Raw genomic sequence first — 24,269 nt, 5'->3', positions numbered from 1 at the left:
ATACCTGCATGACAAGTCACGATTCAGTAATTAAAAGAAAGTAAAATCCCTATATTTGTCAGGCACACCTTTGGTTACTTTTCAAAACAGTTTTCCACATTGTACAGTTAAGTGAGATGAGGCGAAAGATACTATTGAGGAAACCAAGGTTCAGAAAGGCCGCGCAGGCAAAACTCAGGTCTCTGGAAATGTACTTTGTAGACTTCGTGCAAGTCACTACTCGCAGGGGAATAAAGTCAGTCCTAGAGACGAGGTTTTGGGTGGACATCCAGGGGTAAGAAAAGTCAACCTCAAAGTCGGGATAGGTCTCAGGCCTGGAAAGGATTTGGGCTTCCGGAGAAAGGCCAGTTATCACAGGGAACGGAGATACAGCGGCGACACAGAAAGTCCTTTGTCCCGAAGCTGGAGTTACCCGCGGAGGGGCGGGAGCAGCTTTGGGCCCAGGGGGCACCTCGGCTCGGCTCCGGCAGGCTGCGGCGGGCTGTGGTCTCTCGCGGGGAGTTCGGCCCCCGCCCCGCAGTGACCGACACGCCCCGCCCCCGCCCCGAACCCCTCGGGGGCCGCAGCCCGGCAAGGCCCGGCCCGCGCGGCCGGACCCCGGGGTCGGCCCTGGGCGGACCCCGCTGCAGTGGCCCCCCCAGTCCGCCCGGGGCGCTGTGGCCGTGGCGGGTCCGGAGGGGGCGGTGAAGCCTTGGGGAGGGGAGGGGACAGGGGAGTGTTGGAGGCGCCGGAGCCGAGCCCGGCCGGCCGGGCGGGCGGGGAGGAGGAGGAGGAGCCGGGGCGCGCTGGCGGGCGGCAGGGTGGCGGCGGTGGCATGGCGGAGCCGAGCGGGGCCGAGACGAGGCCCCCCATTCGGGTCACCGTCAAGACCCCCAAGGACAAGGAGGAAATTGTAATCTGCGACCGAGCCTCGGTCAAAGAGGTAGTACGGGTGGCGGGGGTGGGGGCGAGCGCGGAGGAGGGGTCTGCGAAGAGGCTGGGGGCTCTGAGGCTGTCGGGCGTGCGGGAGGGCCGGGGAGTGGAGGGCGGGGGCCCAGCAGGCACTCGGAGGAGCGGGAGGGAAGGGCAGGCGGGCAGGGGGCATCCTGCGGGGGTGATCTGGGGGAGCGTGGCGCGTGTTGGGAAGGGAGGCCAGGGTTTGCCTTGTGGCCTGAGCTGGGGGCGTGGTGGAGAGTGGGAAGAGGACACCTTGCACTGGGAAGCGGGGAGGACCCTAGGTTTGAGGGGAGTGTTCGCACCGGTTACAGGTCGGGATTCGAGGCGCAGAGGCAGAGTGGGGGCCGGGCCAGGTGCTGAGCCCGGAGAGCGGGCGGCGGGGCGCAGAGTTGGGGGGAACTCTGGGCGCCTACTGTGCGACTCAGAGAACGCCCAGAATTCTGACGCCTGGTCGGTGGGGGAGGATTTCCCTCTGGCCGGATCTTTGCTACTCTTTCAAATTAAAGTGGATACATTTGATTCTCAGCCCCTCTGGGATTTACACAGTGTGCAGTAGGTGCTTAGTAAAATGTGTTGAATGAGCGAATGAGGGAATATTGCCTGTGTTCACCACCTCCCTGTGGCTGCTCCAGAATTTCACAGAGGCGGGGCTTAAGATAGGAGTCTGATTGGAAGGGAGGGGTCTGGAAGCTGCCTTGCTTAGCAAGTGCACCCTCTGCTTAGAGTATTATGTTTGATTTGCTTGGGTTGATGGGGGGCGGGGGCGGTGTGTGTGACAGGTTTGGGGAGTCTAACTCTCCCCAGACCGCCTTTATTGCCATCATTGCCCCTCCCCCCGACCTTATAAAATTACCACATTCCATAATTTTAATCATTTTTGCCTGCAAAGCTGAATTTGAAATCAGCTCTAATTGAGAGCTTCCCTCCCCTTCCCCACCCCGCACCATGTGTTTGGTTAAGAGGAGCCTGGGCTTTGATGTCAAGACCTGAGTTCAAGTTTGCCCAGGGCAAGTTATCTAACTGCTCTAATCCTCAGTTTTCTGGTCTCTGAAATGGAGGTAATAATTAACATGTATAGTTAGTGCTGTTATAAATAACTGGGACTTATTTGTTGTAGTTGTTACAAGAAAATTGGGGATAAAGAGAGGAAAGAGACTTGAAGTCTGAGGAGAGAAGACTGAGGGGAGACAGGGTTGGGCCAAGGAGTTTCCATGAGAGAACTGCCCAGGTAGTACCCTCAGGGGGAACTTGGGACTGAAGAGGGAGTGGTGGATAGAAGCAGGGCTTGGGAGGGTGAGAGACCCTGGAGTATTGCTGAGAGGAGCCGCTCACTGGTCCAGCTCCCTTGGTTAAGAAAGGAGCCGCTTAATTTCAGCTGGAGGGATGGAGTCAAGACTGCTGAAAGGACTTCCCACGACTGGAGGTGGGAGCAAGGGAATGCAGAAGCTTTGAAGGAGAGGCAGGGTCCCTGGTTGGTGGAGCCCAGGCAGCCTCCATAGTGACCTTTGCCTCTTGATCACAGTTTAAAGAGGAAATCTCCCGGAGATTTAAGGCACAGCAGGATCAGCTGGTCCTGATCTTCGCAGGCAAGATCCTCAAGGATGGGGACACACTGAACCAGCATGGGATCAAGGATGGGCTCACTGTTCATCTGGTCATCAAGACCCCTCAGAAGTAAGTTCAGGAGAGGAGCAGGTCCAGCTTCAGATTGGGCTTTCTTTGTTTTTCCCCATCTGACACTTTTCTCACCCATTGATCAAGCATACGTCTGTGGAAGGTCTGTGGAATGCCAAGACCCAGGAAGGTGGCTCTTTGATGGGCTGCCAAGAAGGCCCTGTGATCGGACCTGCAGGGCCAGGGAACCTGACTTACCTCACCCTAAGTGACCTGGAGATAGAGGACACTGGCTCCTTTCTCCCTCTGTCCAGTTTCCTGACTGCCCCAGTGTCCCCCTGCCCCAGCCTCAGGGTCGCCTCGGGGGTGGTTTGGTTTAGGGCTGTAGCTACGCAGCACACGTGGAAGTCGTGGTCTTCTCCTTTGTGTCCATTCAATGAGGATTTCTCTTTCTTCCTCAGGGTTCAAGATCCAGCTACTGCCACTGCCTCTTCCCCTTCCACCCCAGACCCAGCCTCAGCCCCCTCCACCACCCCTGCTTCACCCGCCACGTCTGCCCAGCCCTCCACTTCTGGAAGTGCCACTTCAGATACAGGCAGTGGAAGCCGAAGGAGCAGTGGAGGGGGTACCTCCCCAGGGACTGGGGAGGGACCTCCCAGTGCCACTGCATCCATACTCTGTAAGCCTTTAGGGACGAAGGCACCACACTGCTATAGTCAATAGAGTGGGAGAGGCCAAGAAGAGGGGATGATTGATCCCTGCTCCTGATCTGATGGGGATTGGGGCCCCTGAACATAGGGTTTCAGACACTGGTGCTTGAGCTAAGTGGGGAGGAAACTGATCTGCGAGGGCTTCCCAGAAAAGGTGAGCATGGTGAAATGTTAAGAGTGAAGGGAGAAATGGGGCTGGGGATGTGGAAAACCCTGGGAGAGGGTATTGGAGTTTGGGGAAAAGGTGGACCCAACAGTAGCTAGTTGGAGAATATTTATTTGCTCATTCAGGAGGACGTCACTGATTGCCCTCTCTGTGTGTCTGCCTGTTAGCCTCGGCCATCAAAGAGGTCTCAGTCCAGTAGGCTCCCATCTCTTTGCCAGCAACAGATTAGGGCTGGGTCTGTGGAAATGATTGGGAAAGGAAGATGTGAGAAGCAGAGGAGGCCCATCCTGGTGACTTGATTTCAGTGGCTCTGGCCAGGTAGAAGAGTCTTGGGACAAACCGTGACCCTGCGCCCCTCCCCCACAGCTGGCTTTGGGGGCATCCTGGGCTTGGGCAGCCTGGGCTTAGGCTCTGCCAACTTCATGGAGCTGCAGCAGCAGATGCAGAGGCAGCTGATGTCCAATCCTGAGATGCTGTCGCAGATCATGGAGAACCCCCTGGTCCAGGACATGATGTCTAACCCTGACCTGATGCGCCACATGATCATGGCCAACCCCCAGATGCAGCAGCTGATGGAGCGGAACCCCGAGATCAGTCACATGCTCAACAACCCTGAGCTCATGAGGCAGGTGGGTCTGAGAGAGGGTTGGGGGGGCATGGAGGACCCTGGGCACCCAGCTGTGCCCTGTCTTGCCTTTTCCTACCTTGTCCTACCTTGATTTGTTCATTCATTCATTCAGCAACCATGTTTTGAGCACTGGGGGTACAGTGATGAAAAGACATAGGCCTAGCTCTCTAGGAACTACGTTTTTTTTGGATTTGCTTTATTTATTTATTTTTGGCTGTGCTGGGTCTTTGTTGCTGCGTGGGCTTTCTCTAGTTGTGAGTGGGGGCTATTCTTTGTTGCGGTCTTCTCATTGTGGTGGCTTCTCTTGTTGCAGAGCACAGGCTCAAGGGCACACGGGCTTCAGTAGTTGCAGCTTGTGGGCTTGGTAGTTGCTGCTCTTGGGTTCTAGAGCTCAGGCTCAGTAGTAGTGGTGCTCAGGCTTAGTTGCTCCATGGCATGTGGGATATTCCCAGACCAGGGGTCAAACCTGTGTCCTCTCCGTTGGCAGGCGGATTCTTAACCACTGGACCACCAGGGACCCCCCCGGGAACTTCTGGTCTCAAAGGGAAGTAGGACAAGTAAGAAGGCATTTATAGTACAGCATGAATAGTACTATCATAGGGATGGTCACAGGATCCCGTAGGCGCACACAGAAGGGCTCCTGACCCTACCCTGGGGCTCAGAGGGGGCTATAAAGGAAGTGTGGCCCAAACAGAGACCCAAAAGAGGAAGAATGAACCAGAGGGAAAAGAAGAGAAGAGTATTCAGGGCTAAGGGACAGCAAGCACAAGGGCCTGGGAATGAAAAATAGGATTGGAGACCTTTGTGGCGGGGCAGGGCCAGGTGGATAAGGGAGGGTTAGGTGGGTAAGGAAGACCCAGGCAAGGGGGTCTGGTGTTGGTCTTTGGGAGCTCCATCTAGGAGATGAGGTAGATGATCTTAGCAGAACTGTGGACACTAGTGCTAGACTCACCAGAACGTAAGTTCCAGAAGGGCAAGAATTTGCAAATGTTTTGTTCATTGCCTAGAACAGTGCCTGGTGTATTATTACCACTCAATAAGTACTTAGTAAATGAATGACTTGTGGAATAAGAGATCAGAGGCTTATCATAGACATAAAAATGTCTTAGAAGAGGCATGTATGGAGCAGATTTAGGAGAAGGACAGGGAAAGCTTTCCAATGGATGGGAACAAGAAGCCACTACGCTCATTTTCTCTGTTCTGTGCCGCTGTCCCCTCGTTATTGAGAGTGAGACATTGGCTCCCAAGAGAAAGCCCTCATCCTATTTCTCAAGATTCAGTGAGGCCAAAGACCTGTAGTGAGATCCAGAAGGTGTGGGTAGCATCGTCCCAGCTTGAATCCTTTCCCCCCACCAATTGTGGTCATTTATCAGAAGCCGTAATCTAGTCTTGGTCAGACAGACCAACCTGGCCTTGAACCCTGTCTCCACCGCTGACTGACTGTGGGTACTAGGCAGTGAGTCTCTGAGCCTGTTTTCTTATCTGCTAAATAGGGACAGAAATACATACTTGGGATAGTTATCATGGGGATTAAGTGACTTGAATTCTGTAAATTACTTAGCTCAGTGCCTATATGTAGTAACTGTTCAATAGATGTTAGTTTCTCTTTTGCTTTCTGCCCTTTCTCATGTCCTTTCTTTCTTTCTTTCTTTTTTTAATATTTATTTAGTTTATTTACTTGTCTGTGCTGGGTCTTCATGCAGGATCTTTAGTTGTGGCATGTGAGATCTAGCTCCCTGACCAGAGATTGAACCCAGGGCCCCCCGAATTGGGAGCTTGGAGTCTTAGCCACTGGACCACAAAGGAAGTCCCTCTCATGTTCTTTCTTATTTAACTTCCTTGGGTTCCCTGATATTTCTGCAGATTCCCTGAACCTGAGGGAGGAAAGCTGCTGCCCTCACCCTATCTGGGATCATTGTACCCCCAAAAGTCAACCAGAATACCCACAGAGAGGCAGGGTTGGAGCCCAGATGACAATAAAGAAAGGAAATCCAGTTCACCCTCCTCCCAGCTACTCTGGGTCAGTTCCTGGGCCCTGGACCCTAGTCCTGCTCCCCCTCTTCAAGGCCCACTCTTTTTCAAGCTTGGTGACCCCCTGGTTCCAGAGTCATTCTCTCTCTTTCCCTTTTCCGCCAGACAATGGAGCTTGCTCGAAATCCAGCCATGATGCAGGAGATGATGCGGAACCAGGACCGGGCTCTGAGCAACCTGGAGAGCATCCCTGGAGGGTATAATGCCCTCCGCCGCATGTACACGGACATCCAGGAGCCCATGTTTAGTGCTGCCAGGGAGCAGGTGGGGCCAGGGGCTGGGCTGTGGGAGGGCGGTCTGAACTTGGGATCACCTACCCCAGACCCAGGCAAGCCTGAGGTGCTATCTGCTCCTCTTTCCTTCCCTAGTGCCCTGAGGGTAGGCCTTGGCTGGAAGGTGGTTTTCATGGAGCACAGCCAGGGATGGTCCATCTTGGCATGGGACTGAAGCACTAGGACAGAAGATAGCAGAGGTCCCTAGGGAGTGGGGGAAGTGTAGCACCCAAGGGCTCTGACATTGTTCTGACTTCTTGCGCTGAGGGCTCAAAGGTGGTGGGGCAGGCCTGAGGTCAAAGAGCCCACCCTCCCACAGTGTGTCTCAAGTGTGGTCTACAGATCTCCTGCATCAGAAGCACCAGGGGTGCTTGTTAATCATGAGATTCCTGGTTCCCACTTTTGAGATACTTATTGAATCAATCTCTGGAATTAAGCCTTGGGAATATGCGCTTTCAAAAATGCTTTGTGAATTTTTTCCAAATATACAAGAAGTATAGCATTCTCTCATATTAAAGTTTAATTTACACTGAATACATTATGCATTTACCTGTTTTAGAAGTTACACAAAGTAAACAAAAAGATATTTAAAAAGTGTGGAAAGGTATCCAGGCTTAATAAAAGTATACAAAAGGGATCCTTCTATTTCCATCTCCCAGCCCTCTCTTTTCTACCCCAGCGTTAATGAATGTTTTTAGTATTTTGTGTGTTTTCCTAGATATATTTAACATTAGCAAATAAGATATTACACGTAGAATTGCAGCCTTCACATACCCCTCCCCCATCTTATGCCTCTCTTTCCCTCTTCGGAATAACTACCACCCTGAAGTTGGTGTTTGTCGTTTTGATTCTTTTATTACCTATGTATGTATCTATAAATAATCTGTGGCATCATTTTGCATATTTTTTCAACCTTATAGAAGTGATATGCTGTTTGTATAATTTTAGACTTGCTTTTTAAAAACATCTAAAAATGTTTCATTTGAAGAATAATATAGCCACAGAAAGGTGCACATATCCTAAGTGTTCAGCTTGATGGATTTTCACAAACTGAACAGTCTGTCCCCACAACCAGCACCCAGGGAGGAGAGTGGGACCTCACATTACTTTTTCCTTGTGGAAAGGAAAAAGCACCACGTCCTGAGCAGTCCATGCTGTCCCAACAGATTCTTGTTCATGGCATTGCTAGTAGTAGTTTTATTCTCTCGGTTGTGTCTGACTCTCTGTGACCCCATGGACTGTAGCCTGCCAGGGTCCTCTGTCCATGGGATTCTCCAGGCAAGAATGCTGGAGTGGGTTGCCATTCCCTTCTCCAGGGGATCTTCCAGACCTGGGCTCCTGTGCTGCAGGCAGATTCTTTAGTATGAGCCTTGCCGGCTCTGTCCCAAGGATAGCGCGTTGTCTTAATTAAGCCTGGGCATCAGGTAGGGTGACTGTCCCCTTCCCCCTGCAGCTGATTCTTCACCGTCATCTCGATGATTATTGGCATTGCTCTTTCAAATTTTAGAGAGTGCTTATAGGGATTGAAAGAAAGTGCTTATGAACATTACCTGTGGGTTTTAGTTTGTTTAAGTTTTATTTTACTTAAGTATTTAATTTAAAATGTATATCAAAGTAATGCATATACCTGGTTAAAAAAAATTCAAGTAGTTGAGCAAGGCTTCTAACAAGCCCTCAGCTAATTCTGATGTACTTTAAGGTGTGAGAAGCACTGGCTCAGCTGAAAGAACAGTGTTTGGCAACAACAAGCCTGCATTCCAGTACCTGCTCCACCGTTCTTTAGTGGTGTGATTTTAAGTGAGTTGCTTAAGCCTCCCTGAGTTTTCTGCTGCCTCATTTTCAAAATGGAGACAGTGTATTATAGCATTGTCCTCAATCATTTTGGTCTCTGGATCCCTTTGTTTATTTAAAAAAAATTTTTTTGCCTTACTGCACAGCATGTGGGATCTTAGTTCCCTCACCAGGGATCAAACCTGCACCCCTTGCAGTGGAAGCATGGCGATGTAACCACTAGGTTACTAGGGAATTCCATTCTGGACCCCTTTATATAGTTAGGACCCCAAGGAGGTTTTGTTTTTGTGGGTTAGGTCTATTGCTATTCACTGAATCTGAAATTAAAACTGAGAATTTAAAGAAATATTTATGAACTCATTTAAAAATAATAATAAACCCATTGCACATTAACATAACCAGCATGCTCTTTTAAAAAATAACTTTATTTCCCAAAACAAAACTTTAGAGGAAAGAATGGCCTTGTTTGACATTTTTGCAGATCTCTTGAACATCCGGCTTATGTAGCTGGGTTCTCAGATCAGATCTGCTTCTGCATTCAGTCCATTGCATTGTCACATGTTATGTAACCTTTGGAAAACACCCCTGAATACTTATGAGAGAATGAGAGTGAAAAAGGCAAATGATGTCTTAGGGTTATAAACATTGTTTGTAAACCTTGCAGAGGTCCTAGGACCACACTTTGAGAACTGGTGTATTAGAGGGATATTATAAGCATTAGAATGAATGGCTCAGGCACATAGTAGGTGCTCAATAAAGGGCAGTTGTTATCACTTCGGGGAGTTCTGGCAAAGAGATTCAGGCCTTGGGGTGTACGGGGAAGAGCAAAGCAGGACCCAGAATGAGGTGGGGTTGGGCTGGGCAAGTTACCAGAACCGGAGATCTGCAGCGATGACAGAGACTGAAACTGTGGCACAGGATCCCTGGCCCGCGAAGCCTGTTATCTGAACAGGCATCTGGTAGGGCAAAGGAGCCACAGCTCGGAGCAGGCGCTGGTCCCCTGTTTGAATAAACAGGAAAAGTAACTGGATATGAAACTCCCTGGGGCGGTGGCTGCTCAGGTACCTCCTGCATGGGTAAGGCCTGCCTGGGAACAGGAGAGGGAGGCTGAGCAAGGGGAAGAGGCCTGGGCTCCCTCAGCCATCACATGCCTCAGACAGAGCTCTTTCCTGACTATCAGCGGGTCCGGGGGGGGGAGGTTCAGGTGCAGGTTCAGGTACCACCTTGGGCAGCCCATCATGTGGTGAGGTGCAGACCCTGAGACGATTCTGGGTAACATCCTAGGGGGCCTGGTGCTGAGGGGGACTGTTTAGCTGAGGCAGCCAGTCTAAGAAGATAGGGGTGGAGAGGAGAAAGAAGAGATTACATGGAGGAAGCAACAGAGGAGGAGAAGACCTAGGGAAGGGTGCTAAGCCAGAGGTGTGGCCCCCTAAGGGGCTCCACTGTGATGTGCCTGGATGGACAGAATGCCACATGGGGGATCTGGGGGTGAGGAGGAAGGTTCAGTGGAGTTGGACTTGGACTGAGGTGGCTGGGAAAGGGAGAGCTGAAGGCAGATAGGGGTTGGAGTAGAGCCGGCTCCCGTCAGTCAGTAGTTCCCTACTGAGCACCCGCTAGTGTCGGGCCAGGAGTGCAGGGGCAAACCTGACGTCTCTGCGCCTTAAGAGCTACAGAAGACAGTTGTCCCGCTGCACAGTAGGGAAGGTGTGTGTCAAGTCCTGTAGAGCACAGAGAAGACCAGAAACCAAATATTTAGAGCCACCAGGGGAGATGGGGGCGTTTCCGGTTGTCTGAGGGGTTCAGTTATCCAGTCATTAGCATCAGCCAACTCCCACCTTGCAGGGTGAGGGTGAAGTTATCCATTGTGAGGCCAGAAATTGACATCAGGACCTCCACAGTTTTAGATCTCTCTCCCTTTCCTGGGGACGGGGAGGCTATTAGGTGAGAAGAAAGAAAGGGCCTAGCCCTTCTCCCTGATTTGTTTCAGTCCTTAACCCAAAACCTTTCCCTCCTCCCAGTTTGGCAACAACCCCTTCTCTTCCCTGGCCGGGAACTCCGACAGCTCATCCTCCCAGCCTCTGCGGACTGAGAATCGAGAGCCCCTCCCTAACCCCTGGAGCCCCTCGCCCCCCACCTCCCAGGCCCCCGGGTCCGGTGGGGAGGGCACCGGAGGATCGGGGACCAGCCAGGTGCACCCGACAGTCTCCAACCCCTTTGGGATCAATGCGGCTAGCCTGGGGTCAGGTATGTCCTAGGGTGGAAGGAGCTGAGTGGGGTCACCAGGGCAGTCCCTCTGCCCCAGGACTGAAGGGGGTTCACACTGATCCAGTATATTGAAGACAGAGGTGAGACTGTATTGAAGCCACAGACAGAGCTCTGTGGCCTGGAGTAGTGGCTTCACCCCTTCAGAGGGTAAGGCTTGTTTCTAGCCCTGTCCCAATGTCCCTAAGAGCAAGCTAAGTAAAGGCTCATGAATAAACCAGGCCCCACTTTCTAAGCTCTTTCAACTCTGCTGGTATTATCCAGTGTAAATGGGTTAGACTGGGGATGAGGGTGTGTGAGAGGAATGAGGGACAGGTAGATGTGAGGCTGGGCGAGAGGGATGCACAGAGCTGCCTTGTACAGAAGTATAGGTCTTGCACTGCACAACCCTGGGAGATGCCCCATTTATCAAGACTGTGACTGTACATGGCCCTAGGGATGTCTGGTAGATGCCATGATTTCTCTGTACTCTGGGAAATATCTTGGTCGGGAAAGTCCCTCCCCCGCTATATGCTTATTTCATAAATAAGGGACTTGAACCTGATCCATGGTTTCAGAATTATACTTCTGAGTCTTGAGGGGTCTGGACCATCGCCAGGATGAGGGAAGACCACATGGGAAAGGCTCCAGGCCTTCTGCCCCAGCTCCAACCAGACCGTTGACGTACTTGGTTTCCTAATGGGATTTGGTTTGAGGAAAGGGTCTCTGCTGCTAGGACAAGTTTGAAAACCATTGATCTGGGTCATCTTTAGTCAAATTATGTGACCTGTGGCAGGAACAGAGGGATAGGAATCAGACCCAGTTTGTAACCATCTTGATCATAGCAGAGCAGATGGTGAAGGAGCCAGGCCAAAGCAGGGCAAGATGACCTCAGGGTCGAGAGAGACTTGGACCCACTCCCCAGTACTTGGGCGCCCACTTTACTGTTGCCTTTCTGAGTTTTGTAACCACTCAGTGCCTGAAGTAAGGTAGATTGAAGTGAGGCATCTGGTTTCCATTTGGACCCCTTTTCTCTTGTTTTGTTTTTTTCCCTTCCTATCCTAGGGATGTTCAACAGCCCAGAAATGCAGGCCCTCCTCCAGCAGATCTCTGAGAACCCCCAGCTGATGCAGAACGTGATCTCAGCCCCCTACATGCGCAGCATGATGCAAACGCTTGCCCAGAATCCTGACTTTGCTGCTCAGGTATGGGACTGGCATGAGGGGGAGTGAGCATGCTGGGGGCTGTGACTTGTGATGATCAAAATGCTCCAGAGCCAGACTGCCTGGGTTTCTGTGTTGAGCTCTGCCACTTCCTAGCTGCATGAGCCAGGCAAGTTATTTATCCCCAGTTTCCTCATCAGTAAAATGGTAATAACAATAGTACCTGCCTCGGAGTTGTGAGGGTTAAGTGAGTTAATAACATAAAGTGCTTAGCACATGGCCTGGCCCAGAGTAAGCCCTGTGTACTCAGAAATGTTCGCTGTTATCATCCTCATCAGACTGGCTTCTGACTCTTGTCCTTGTCCAGAGTATAGTTCCAGTTCCTCTCACTGTCCCACCGAGGACTTCAGGATACTCTGAGATCCTTGGAAAAGCTGGCCCGGTTTCCTCCAGTGGTGGGGTGCTGAGGGAGATGAGGCAGTGGGGGCATTGTGAGGGTGAGTAGGCCCAGGCCTCCCCCTGCTACCTTCACCCTGGCAGATGATGGTGAACGTGCCGCTCTTTGCGGGGAACCCCCAGCTGCAGGAGCAGCTCCGCCTGCAGCTCCCAGTCTTCCTGCAGCAGGTAAGTGAGGAGCCTAGACGGGTGGAGGTCGAGGGCCACCCGGGTAGACCCAGAGGCCCAGTGGGTGGAGATTAAGGGAGGGTCCGCACTTGGCTCAGGACTCAGGGTCTAGAACACCTCCTGTCTCCTGCCACCTCCTGTCACCTTTCCATGTTGTTTCCCACCAGATGCAGAACCCAGAGTCACTCTCCATTCTCACCAATCCCCGAGCCATGCAGGCGCTGCTGCAGATCCAGCAGGGACTGCAGACCTTGCAGACCGAAGCCCCAGGGCTGGTACCCAGGTGAGGGGCGGGGGCAAGTAGGCAACAGGGATCTGGCTCCTCCTCCCCCTCAAGCCCTTTTCCTGCTGCTCTCAGCAGCCCTTATGTCCCTGAGGATCTGTTTTCCTGTTTCTTCCAACTGCTTTTCCTGCTGGGTCTCACATTCCCACCCTTTTCTCAGAGGCCATCTCCCCCTTCTGGGTCTCTCCTGCCCGCAGCCTTGGCTCTTTTGGGATGGCCCGGACCCCAGCGTCCTCGGCAGGCAGCAACACCGGGTCTGCGCCCGAGGCGCCCACCTCCTCGCCAGCCCTCCCAGTCACATCATCTCCAGCGGGGGCCTCCAGCGCTCAGCAGCAGCTCATGCAACAGATGATCCAGCTTTTGGCTGGAAGCGGAAGTTCACAGGTACACAGGGCAGCGGGACTGGTGCTGGGACCCTGCAGTACTAAGGGTTCAATCAAACGGAAATAGCAGGCTTTGGAGTCAGCCAGACCTGGCTTAAGTTCCTGGTCTGCTACTTTCTAGCCTTAGGTAAGTAACTGATCTTCCATAAGTTTAGTTTTACGGGGTCAGCCGAGTACTGGTCTGTGTGCCTTGTATGTAAGAGCTCACTTTAGTTTTCACAGCAGCCTTGTTCTTACTCTTTCTGTGTTAGAAAAGCGGGAAACTAAATCCCAGAGAGGTGAAGTGGCTTTCTCAGAGTCACATAGTGAGTAAGTCATGAAGCTAAAATTCAAACTGAGGCATATTGGCTCCAGAATTTACACTTTAACCACTGTGTTTTACTACTTCTACTGTATCAGAGGACTCTTTTGATAATTAAAGCAGCCTCTGTCTGGGACTTCCCTGGCAGTCCAGTGGTTTAAGACTCCACATTTCCACTGCAGGGGGCACGGATTCTATCCCTGGTCAGGGAACTGATATCCCATATGCTATGTGGTGCGGCCAAAACAAAAATAAAAATAAATAAAGCAGCCTCTGTCTATGAGACTGGAGAAGAGGATTCTGGGAAGAGAGGTGACCAGAGCCCTAGGCTACAAAGTCTAGGCCTGGGGCTTGGGGGCAGAGCAGGGGATTACCTCAGGTAAGCCCCCTTAACCTTTCTCTGACCTCTGACATCTGGGGAAAGCCTTTCAATGGAAATGGAAGTGTGTTCAGCTCTGTGCAAGGCACGGAGAGGGCTAGATGAAGGCTCTCCAAGGCCCCGTCCAGCTGGATCTGGAGCCCGGCGTGGGTGGGTCATGATGAAATATCACAGAGTGGGAAAGGGCTCCTGTACTGCGGGTTGGGCGCTTGATTGCTGGGCTCCTTCCAACCCTGAGTCTTCTGTTCATGATCTAGGCTATGGCCTGCTGAACATCCCTTGGGGAAAACATTTCCAGGAGGTTTTTTTTTTAGTGTCAAAAATGAAAAGCCTCCTCTTTTGTAAATAACTGTGTTTGTTGATGGGTTAAACACAATTAAAAAGGTTCGTGTTTTCCGGGGGCCCTTCTCTGACCTTTAATGTGGCCATGTGTGTGACAGGTGCCAGGAGCAGGTTTGGAGGCGATATTTACTGACCACAGAACATTTGGCTTTTGGACTGCCCGTTAACATCTCCAGAGTGCTGATAGAAAGCAGTTAGGAATATCAGCTGATCTAGACCTATTGGTTACTTTGAAATTTCAAGAAAGATGCCCCCCAACCTTATGATGACACTGCTGTTTAGTGACTTGGGACGCCAGCTCCCCTGGCCTCTGTTTGCTGGTCATCGACCCCTGCCCCATTGGTTGACTCAGAGGAGGACTTGGTCTCTCCATCATAAACCCACAGAATCAGCTAGGCCCTCTGGGGTTGGTCCTGAGCCCACTTCACAAGGCTTGTCCCCTCCAGGTGCAGACGCCAGAAGTGAGATTTCAGCAGCAGCTGGAGCAGCTCAACTCCATGGGCTTCATCAATCGTGAGGCCAACCTGCAGGCTCTGATCGCCACGGGAGGGGACATCAACGCGGCTATCGAGAGACTCCTGGGCTCTCAGCTCTCCTGATCCTCCGCCCGGGCCTCTTGCGCCTCCCTTCCCCAATGCCAGCGTTTGGTTCCTCTGTCAGCCTGGCCCTCCGCAGCTTGTGGTCCCTTCTGTTCTTCTCCCTTGTTCCCTCCAGACAGCAGGGTGACTTTCGAGGGGTGGGCCCCAGCCCCGTGGCTCTGAGAATTCCAGATTTCCTTCACCTCCTGTAGAACCTTCTCTGCTGGTCCTGCCTGCTCAAGCAGAGCTGTTTAAACAGTTTTCAGGTTTTGGTGATTGGCCCCACATCCTAACCCCACAGCCTTCTTTTGCAGCCTTCACGCTTCTCGGTGGCAGTGCAGAGTTGAAGGAGGAACCCACCGTCTTCTTTGTTAGAACAGGGTCTTCTGTCTCTCCCACTAGGATTTTCCTCGTCTTATGTTTACTTTTGATAACTCCTCCTCCTCTCTTTCCCCTCATCCCCTCCTACCTCCAGCCTACCCAGTGCTAGACTTCCGTCCTCAGAAGGAGGGGCAGGTGAAGCAGGCTGTGATTTTCCCCCTCACCCCATGTTCTGATCACTTTCGTGGGATCTGTTGTGACTCCCAGTGGAAGGAAGATGCTTGTTCCCTCTGTCTGAAAGGAGACATGAGACACAGCCCCCTGGAGCAGAAGTTAACAAGCCCTGGACCAGCCCAATAAGGGGATGAGGGAATGAGACTTTCTGGAGGAAAGGAATGGGGGAAATAGCCTGAGCAGAGGACTTGGAAGTTGGAATTGACAGGGAATGGAAACACTAATAGTTCTTTGAGTCCACAAGAGTCCAGGCTTTGGTCTGGCAAAGGAGACTGAGAGACGGTAATGAAATCTGAGTTGAAGAAAAGGGTTCAGTGAATCTAAACAGTATGGCTCACACGGGATTATATTGGCTCCATTTCCTCAAACACACATGCTTCTGTACATTCACACACATTTCCATGAACCCAGGACCTGCCCGCATCTCCAGGTACCAGTGATTTAAGCCCCGCTCAGAAGACATGAAGAGGATTGGGGTCTGTCTCAGCAGTGGGGTGTGTGTGGGTGGGCGGGTGCATGAATGCATACACACACGTGTGTGTGTGAGTTGAGTGGGAGGGTGGATACCTTACTGATTTCTAGTTTAGAGTTTTATCCCACCAGACAGAAACAGGCAGAAGGTCCTGTCTAGGTCAGGAATATAGACACCCTGGAGAGCTAGGTCCCCTAGGCCTCTGGATGCCTGGATAGTGTGGGTACCCCTTCTGAAGCTGTCAGGGCTGTGACTGGCACCCTTAATTACCCCTCCCCTTACTGCTTTCGGAGAACAGTTGGGGAGGAGTCTTTCTATCTAGAACCCCTGGCTGCTCCTGCCCTTGAGTTTTCACTGCTTCCCTCCAGGCCAGAAAGTTCTTTCTGAGGAAGGAGAGGAGAGGGCAGCAATGATGCCTTTGATCTGGAATTGGACTTTACTCTAGTGGAGCACAGGGAGGCTCAAATCACCTCCTCTCTCTGCTACTTAGCCCAGATGCTTGGAGGACCTGTTACAGAGGCAAGAGGAACTGAATTTTCTCCCAAGTGGGAAAGGGTCCCAAGCAATCCAGAGAGGATGTCTGTGTGGCTTTCCCTCCCTACCTCCCCCAACTCCCACACTGGCCTTTGTAAATAAACGATATGGTCTTTGTTGTGAGGGTGTCTTGGTGTTTGTTTCCTGGGGTAGAGGAGGCTGGCTGAAGACACTTCTTGGTTTTAGAGGGCTTTTGTAAAGCCATGTCTAGACCAGTGGTTAAGGATTTGCCTTACAACGCAGAGGAAGCAGGTTCCACCCCTGGTTGGGGAACTAAGATCCCACGTGCTGCAGGCAACTGAGCCCACGTGCTCCACAGCCACTGAAGCCTGCTGGTTCTAGAGCCGAAGAGCCGCAGCGAAAGATCCCCGCGTGACGCCAGGAAAGGCCCGCATGCTGCAACCAAGACCTAACACGGCCAAATACAATGTTTAAGAGAAAGTGTTCAGAATCACTGAAGGTAAAGGGATAACTGATCATGGGGCTATCTGTAACCTGTGGTCTAGGAATGGAAAGGATCGTTCTCTTCCACTCCTCCTTGGCAGACCATAAGTTATCAGATCCCACCCACCACTCCCACAAGTCAGGGCTGGGAGAGGAATGTATGAAAAGTGCTAGGAATATGGCTAAGTCCTTGCTTCCATCCTCTGATCTTTTGGCAAGACTATCCTCTCCTTACCCCAGGTAAAAAGGTCAAAACCAACCCTTACACCCAGATTTTACGTAAGTGGAGTTTAGCGGTTACTGGTCTTAAGCTCTGAGGCTAAACCCTAGCTGTGCGCTGCTGGCACTGCTCAGCCTCTTCAATCGTGTCCGACTCTGTGACCCTGTGCGCAGCAGCCCGCCAGGCTCCGCCGTCCCTGGGATTCTCCAGGCAAGAGCACTGGAGTGGGTTGCCACGCCCTCCTCCAGAGGATCTTCCCTATGCAGGGATCAAATCCACATCCCCATGTCTCCTGCCTTGTGAGGTGGATTCTTTACTGCTTTTCTTTTCCAGTGCCACCTGGAAATCTGCTCTACAACTAATCAGTGTGAGCCTAAGGAAGTATTCATATGTCTACGGTTTTATCTTTTGTAGAGTGAGGTTATGGGCTAGAGCTCTGTGATATCTGGAATAAAGTTAGTGGGAATTTCCACTTCTAATAATGGTAGGCTGGATGTTTCAGACCAGCCCTCAGAAATTTTAAATATGAAAAGTATCAAAAATCAAAGGACTAACGAAAATTGACTGGGAATCCAGAGAGAAAAGAAGACTCCAGGGCTGCCTTTGCCCAGGGGGCTTTTCCATTTGGGAAAAGGCTTCTGAGAGGCTGAGCTATGCTTTTGAGGGCCTTGAAGAATGAGAGCTAGGGGAAGAAAAAAATCAGAATCTGGGATAGCTAAATATAGGGATGCTGGTAAAGATCCATCTAGACTAGGAACCCCTAAGGATGAATCAGAAGGAAACCAGTTGTATTCTGCAGCCTGGCATCCCACCATTCTGGGTGGTCCAGAAACTCAAGTCTCGAACTTGGAATAAGCTGATCCATATGTGTAGCAGATCCAGATGCTTGGGAGAAGCAAGCAGAAATCTCAAGGAACTTAACACCAACCTAGACCTCAGAAGTATTATAATTAATAATTTTTCAAATATAATATCAACCACAATGAGAATTAGTCAAGAGCCTGAAGAAAGCAAACCTGAAATGACACCCTTAAAAGGAAATGAGAGATAACAAATAGACAATTCCACGTACTGGAGTTATGCAGAAATAAATGTATAACAGTTAAGATAAGAGCAAGGCTTGGAAATTTCAGCAGAGACCTGAAACTACACAAACAGACATAGCACAATTGGCAAAGGACCAAATAGAAATTTTAGCTAGAAAAATAAATTAAGATCTCAAGAGATGGGTTTAATAGCAGACTAGACATAGCTAAGGAGAGAATTGGTAGATTATAGAAACAGAATGAAACTTCAAAAATAAGGATGGAAAACACAGAAGAGACAGGAAGTTGGGCTAAATTTTGTTTAATTCGAGTCCAAGGAGAGGAGAGAAATGGAAAAAAGCAACCTGAAGAAGTAATGTCAGAATTATCTACAACTGATGGACGTCATCAATTCACAGATTCAGGAAACCCAATGACTTAAACTCTCCAAAAAGGGGAAAGCAAAAAGAAAACATCCTAAAGAAACTAAGGAATAAAGATGGTTTATCCTCAAAGGAACAACAGAAAACTGCTTACATCTCAACTGCAAAACTGGAAGGCAGAAGAGTGAAATGCCATCTTCCCTATGTTTAAAGAAGGTAGGAGCCCAGAGAAAACATCTTTCAAAAAATGAAAATAAAACAAAGATATTTTCAGACAAACAAAAACAGTCCACCACCAGCAGTCTCACACTAAGGGAAATTCTGAAGGGTAATAATCTTTAGTCATAATAAAAAGGAACAAAAAGAGTAAAAAGAAAAAAAACCTATAATGATGGACACATGCCAAAGGGACACAAGAGCCAACTGAAAGAGCTCCCAATGGCCAAAGCTAGAATAATTTAAGCAACAAAATACATAAGTATAAAATAAGTGCTCTTGAATCTGCACCGATACAAATAAATAATTGAATAAATAAATGAGTGAGAAGACACAAACCTGTGTAGAAAAGTTACAAACAACGTATATAAATGTTCTGTCCTCAAGGAGAGGAACAGAACAGCCATTCCTCACTTGTGGGCTGCACATGCCTGCCTAGCGGTACAGAGTGGAAAGGGGTGGGGTGGGGAGCATCAGAGTGGGGGAGCACTACCCCAGTCGGGTGATCAAGGTCAGTGATAAAGCACGTTGGTAGCACGTACCCTTGAGATGATATGAGGAAAGCTACATTTTGCTTCTGTTCTCTTCCTCCTCCAAACTTATAACCTTAGTCTAATCATGAGAAAAACAAACACCTTTCAACTGGGGACATTCTACAAAATATCTGTCCAGTCCTCCTGAAAACTGTCAAGGTCATCAAAAACAAGGAAAGTCTGAAAAATTGTTACAGCCAAGAGGAGCCTTAGGAGAAAGGAGTAAATGTAATGCCCTAATGTTCCAGGATAGGACCCTGGAACAGTAAAAGGATATTAAGTGAAACAAATAAATCTGAATAAAGTATAGACTTTAAGTTAATAATAATGTATCAGTAGTGGTTCATTAATTGTAAAAATGTATCAGTAGTGGTTCACTAATTGTAAAAATGTACTATACTAATGAAAGATGATAATAATAGGGGAAACCAGGAGTGGATATATAGGAACTCTTACTGTCTTTACAATCATTCTGTAAATCTAAAATTAGTCAAACTGAAAAGTTTAAATAAGACAAAGCCAGAGAACATAGAATATACAAAATAGAAATTCCACATAATATGGCAGAGTTAAACTTTAATATATAAGTAATTTTATTAAATGTAAATGGATTAAATGCTTCAGTTAAACGTCAAAGTTTGGGACTGGTGGTCCAGTGGTTGGGAATCCACCTTGCAATGCACGGGACTCAGGTTTATCCCTGGTCAGGAACTAATATCCTGAACGCTAGTTGCTGTCTAGTCATTAAGTTGTGTCCAACTGTTGTGCCACCCCATGGACTGTAGACCACCAGGCTCTTCTGTCCATGGGATTTTCCAGGCAAGAATACTGGAGTAGGTTGCCATTTTCTTCTCCAGGGGATCTTCCCAACCCAGAGATCAAACCCATGTCTCCTGCTTAGCAAGCCAATTTTTTACCACCCAGCCAATAGGGAAGACCATCCTGAATGCTATATAGCAACTAAGTCTGCACAGCTTAGAAAAAAGAACTCAAGGATTGTCAGGTTGGATCAATAAAATAAAAATCTAACTACAAGGCCCTGAAGATCTTGCGAATGGATGCTCTGATGTGAGCCTGCAGGACAGCCCAATCTACATCCTGCCCTACATCTACTGGGGACCCGGAGGCCAAGTCCAGAGGGCCCCGGGCCCACTGGTGTTCTCCTCTGCAGGGAGGGAAGGCACTGAGCCTGCCCTGACACTGAGCAGGGGTCAAGACACCCCAAGGGCACTCACAGAGCCCATGGTGGGTAGCTCCCAAACCAGCTGCTTTGTGGGGAGGAGCAATCTTTCATCCCCAGAGACCTTGCCACCACCTGGGTCATGGCCTTCTTTGCAGAGTGATGGGGGAGGAGAGACAAGGCCCAGCCTCAAAGAAAAGCTGGTGTCCAAGAGAAGACACATAAAGGTCTGTTTTTAATCACTCACCTTTATTTTTCTTTTTTTCTTTTTTAAAATAATTTTATTTATTTATTGGCTGTGCTGGGTCTTCATTGCTGTGCAGGCTTTTTTCTAGTTGTGGTGAGTGGGGGCTACTATTTGTTGTGATGTGCAGGCTTCTCAGTGCGGTGACTTCTCTTGCTGTGGAACACAGGCTTAAGTAGTTGCTGCATGTGGGTTCACGCATGGGCTTAGCTGTTTTGCGGTATGTGGAATCCTCCAGTACCAGGGATCGAACCAGTGTCTCCTGCATTGGCAGGCAGATTCTTTACCACTGAGCCACCAGGGAAGCCCAATCACCCACCTTTAAATGAAACATTCTGAATTCCTCAGTGGGTGGAGCTGGGGGTAAGGGAAACAATCTAACTGTATCCTGACCATAAGACATTTATTGAACATAAGAAAATAGAAAAATTCGAAGTAACAGTTTGGAAAAAGATAAACGGTATCAACACAAACCAGAAGAAAATTAGGATAGCCATATTAATAATAAACTAGCTAGAATTTCAGGCAGAAAGTAACACTTAAGAGATAAGAGTTAATTCATAAGGATGAAAGGTAACATTCACCAGAAAAATATTTAACCATCTTAAATATTAATATTTATGCATCTAATAACATGGCCTTGATATATAAAAAGAAAAAAATTGAGAGCACTGCAAAGAGAATTAGAAAAACTCCCAATCATAGATTTCAATATACCTATCTCTATCATTGACACAACAGGCAGGGAAAAAGTATCAGTGTTAATTAACTCTAAGATACAGATTTTTTCACATTTTGATATCTGATAGGAAGGGGTTTTGGTTTGTTGTTTATTTGTTTTAATCCGTTGGTATCCTGGTACTGAGTTATAGTTTAATGGGTAGCATTTTCTTAAACTGATAACATTTTAAAGCTTTTTGTCAAGTAACAGTGTGTTATATGTTGGACTGTGTCTCTCAAAAAGTCATATGTTAAAGTCGTAACCCTCAGTACCACAGAATGTGACCGTACTTGGAAAGGGGGGAGTGGTCATTACAGGTGAAATTGATTAAGATGAGGTCATACCCAGAGTAGGGCTTCCCCGGTGGCTCAGCAGTAAAGAATCGCCTGCAATGCAGGAGATGCAGGAGACTCGGGTTCCGTCCCTGGGTCAGGAAGATCCCCTGGGGGAGGAGCCAGAGTCGGACACAACTGAGCGACTAAGCACAGCACACACTGACACTAAAAATCACCAGCAAACCATCAGATGCTCGGGGAGAGGCACGGAACACATTCTTCCTCCAGCCTTCCAAAGAACAAATGCTGCCAGCACCTTGGTCTCATACTTCTATCCTCCAGAACTGTGAGACAATAAATTTCTATTGTTAGAGCCTTCTGTTTTGTGGTACTTTTTTAAGGCAACCCTAGCAAAGGAGAAGGAAATGGCAACCCACTCCAGTATTCTTGCCTGGAGAATCCCAGCGATGGGGGAGCCTGGGGGCTGCCCTCTATGGGGTCGCACAGAGTCGGACACGACTGAAGCGACTTAGCAGCAGCAGCAGCAGCAGCAGCAAAAGAAAAAAAAATACTGGTGCATCTTATTTTCAATGAAAAGCAATCCATATAATACTACATCCAATAAACTGTAGAATATACATGTATATATATATTTTTTCAAGCATACATGGAATATCTACAAACACTGAATATATGCTAGGAAATATAGCAATTTTCAATGAATTTCAAAGGATAGAAATAATACAGAATATCAAGACTTCCCTGGTGGTCCAGTGGTTATGACTCTGGGGTGTGGGTTCGATCCCTGGTCAGAGAACTAAGATCCCACCTGCTACTCTGCCAAAAAATTATAAAATGATAATACAAAGTATGATCTCTAATCTTAATACAGTTTTCTAGAACTCAAGATTTTTGGAAATAATGAAATATACTACTAATTAAACCATTGGTCAAGAAAGACGTAACAGTGTGAATTATTATACAATATTTTAAAAACTAAATAATGACAAAAAATTACCTGTAAAAACTGATGGGATGGGCTGCTCTGGTGGCTCTGTGGTAAAAAATTCTGCCTGCCAATGCGGGAGACACCAGTCTGATCCCTGATCTGGGAAAATCCCACATGCCTCAGAGCAACTAAGCCCATGAGCGGCAACTATTGAGCCTGCACTTTAGAGCTTGCAGGTTGCACCTACTGAGCCCACACCCCAAAACTACTAAGGCCTGAACACTCTAGGACCTTCAAGCCACAACTAATGAACCCCCATGTGGTAACTACTGAAGCCCACGTGCCTTGAGCCCCTGCTCCACAGCAAGAGAAGTTATCACAGTGAGACTGAGCACGGTAACTAGAGAGTAGTGCGTGCACAGCAAGGAAGGCTCAGTGCAAACAAGAATAAACAAACACTGTAGCATGCATATGCCATTGTTTAAGTTAAAAATAGAATTACGTTATGATCCAGCAATTCCACTTCTGGGTATACACCCCAAAGAACTGAAAGCAGAGTCTTAAAGAGGCATTTGCACACCTGTGTTTCTAGCAGCATTATTCACAAGGGCTAAGACGTGGAAGCAACCCAAGTGTCCACTGGTGGAGGAATGGATATAAATGTATAAAATGTATATAATGCATCCAATGGGGAGTAGGGGCCCAGGGCCACCGGCTCATGGACCACAAGCTCTGTGTCAGACCACCAGTTTGCAGGTGGCTGCACCGAGGCGCCCGGGGAGGCGCCGAGGAACCACAGGTACTGCCCGGTGCTGGTTTCCGTAAATGCTTCAATGTGAGCTTGGCATTTGGCTTCCTGTCCGTGACCTGCCGGTGCAGGGGCCGCGATCAGCCCTGCAGTGGATGTCTCTGTGCATCAGAGTAAGCTGCGCCTGGAGGGCTTCTGCAGCTTGAGGGTGAGGCTGTGGAGTTCACCTTTAAGAAGTCAGTGGAGGGCCTGGCCTCTATCCGAGTCGCTAGCCCTGGTGTGGTGTTCTGTGCTGGGAGCGAAAGGCGACCCCAAGGAAAAAATACGCAGAAACACAGGTCAAAGGGAGAGCTGTGCTACAATTGTGGAGGTCTCGACCATCATGCCCAGGAAGGCAACCTGTCACCCATGTCCGACAAGTGCCACTTCTACTTCAGCACCAAACATATGGGAGCCTCATGTCTGCTGAAGGCCCAGCAAGCTCCTTTTGGGGAAAGCAAGCCTACTTTTGGGAGGAGGAAGAAGAGATCCGTAGCCCTGCCATGCCCCCAGAGGCCCAGAATTGAGCCACAGTAGGTAGCAGCCATCCTTTTGTGACCAGAAAGTTTTGAGAAGCAGGCATCAATCGGCAGAGTGGAGAAAGTGGAGACAGGGTGGGTAGGGGGCAGCTGGCACTGCCATATATCTCAGGCCGGGGTGCGGAGCATCATCCCCTCTTCTCTCTTGGTGGGAGGAAGGTGTGAAGCGAAGGAACTCCAGTCACGCTCTCTCCAAACGCATGTGAGGGCTTTGGGGGTTAACCCTCCCTGCATGCTTTATCTGAGTCTGCACCCCCAGAATCTCCAGCTTTTGAAAGTGGCCTGGATAGAGAATTTTACTCTTAAAGAAGGAGATGGAATAATATTTCCCATGCCAGAATGAAAAGATTAAGCATGAGACCAGATTGATGAACCCAACCCAGAAGTCACTGCATTCTGTGGGAGGAAATTTGTCAGCAGGAAGGCAAGGTTTTCCACATCTTGACTTCTCATAGCCCACTCTTGGGATGGAGTGCTGAGAACTGTCCCAAGCAGTGGGTTGTGATGACAGGCGAAAGGGATGGTCTGAAGAAACAGCTGCAGTCCTGGTGCTTCTAAGCTCACTCCCACCCCATTCTGGACCAATACAATTTTATTTATTTGCTCCCCTTGGTTATGCCTTGTGTCCTTCTTTCTCCAGAATTCCAACCACACTAGCTCTGTTTGAGTGATGTATCTTGTGCATTTTAACTATTTTTTCATGATATATAAATATTCTGGTTTTGTATTCTTGTATATTTTAATCTAAGA

At 49.1% G+C, this 24,269-nt stretch overlaps 1 protein-coding gene and 1 pseudogene across 1 annotated transcript; both read left to right on the top strand.

Annotated features, from left to right (window-relative positions):
• The first annotated feature begins 720 nt into the window (after positions 1-720).
• Positions 721-16,126, top strand: UBQLN4 (ubiquilin 4). Its single transcript, XM_055402581.2, has 11 exons — positions 721-922; positions 2,459-2,610; positions 3,012-3,229; positions 3,793-4,055; positions 6,191-6,349; positions 10,167-10,392; positions 11,455-11,594; positions 12,093-12,176; positions 12,344-12,459; positions 12,657-12,843; positions 14,311-16,126. Exons 1-11 carry the CDS (start codon positions 815-817, stop codon positions 14,461-14,463), a joined length of 1,806 nt encoding a protein of 601 aa, XP_055258556.1. The 5' UTR covers positions 721-814; the 3' UTR covers positions 14,464-16,126.
• A 6,384-nt stretch (positions 16,127-22,510) lies between these two features.
• On the top strand, positions 22,511-23,507 carry LOC129540425 (protein lin-28 homolog A pseudogene; annotated as a pseudogene).
• Positions 23,508-24,269: the final 762 nt, after the last annotated feature.

The sequence above is a fragment of the Moschus berezovskii genome, chromosome 4 (assembly GCF_049115385.1).
Source record: "Moschus berezovskii isolate FMDL1 chromosome 4, NW_MosBer_1.0, whole genome shotgun sequence".
Taxonomy (NCBI): Eukaryota; Metazoa; Chordata; class Mammalia; order Artiodactyla; family Moschidae; genus Moschus; species Moschus berezovskii.
This window is presented reverse-complemented; position numbering and strand designations above follow the sequence as displayed.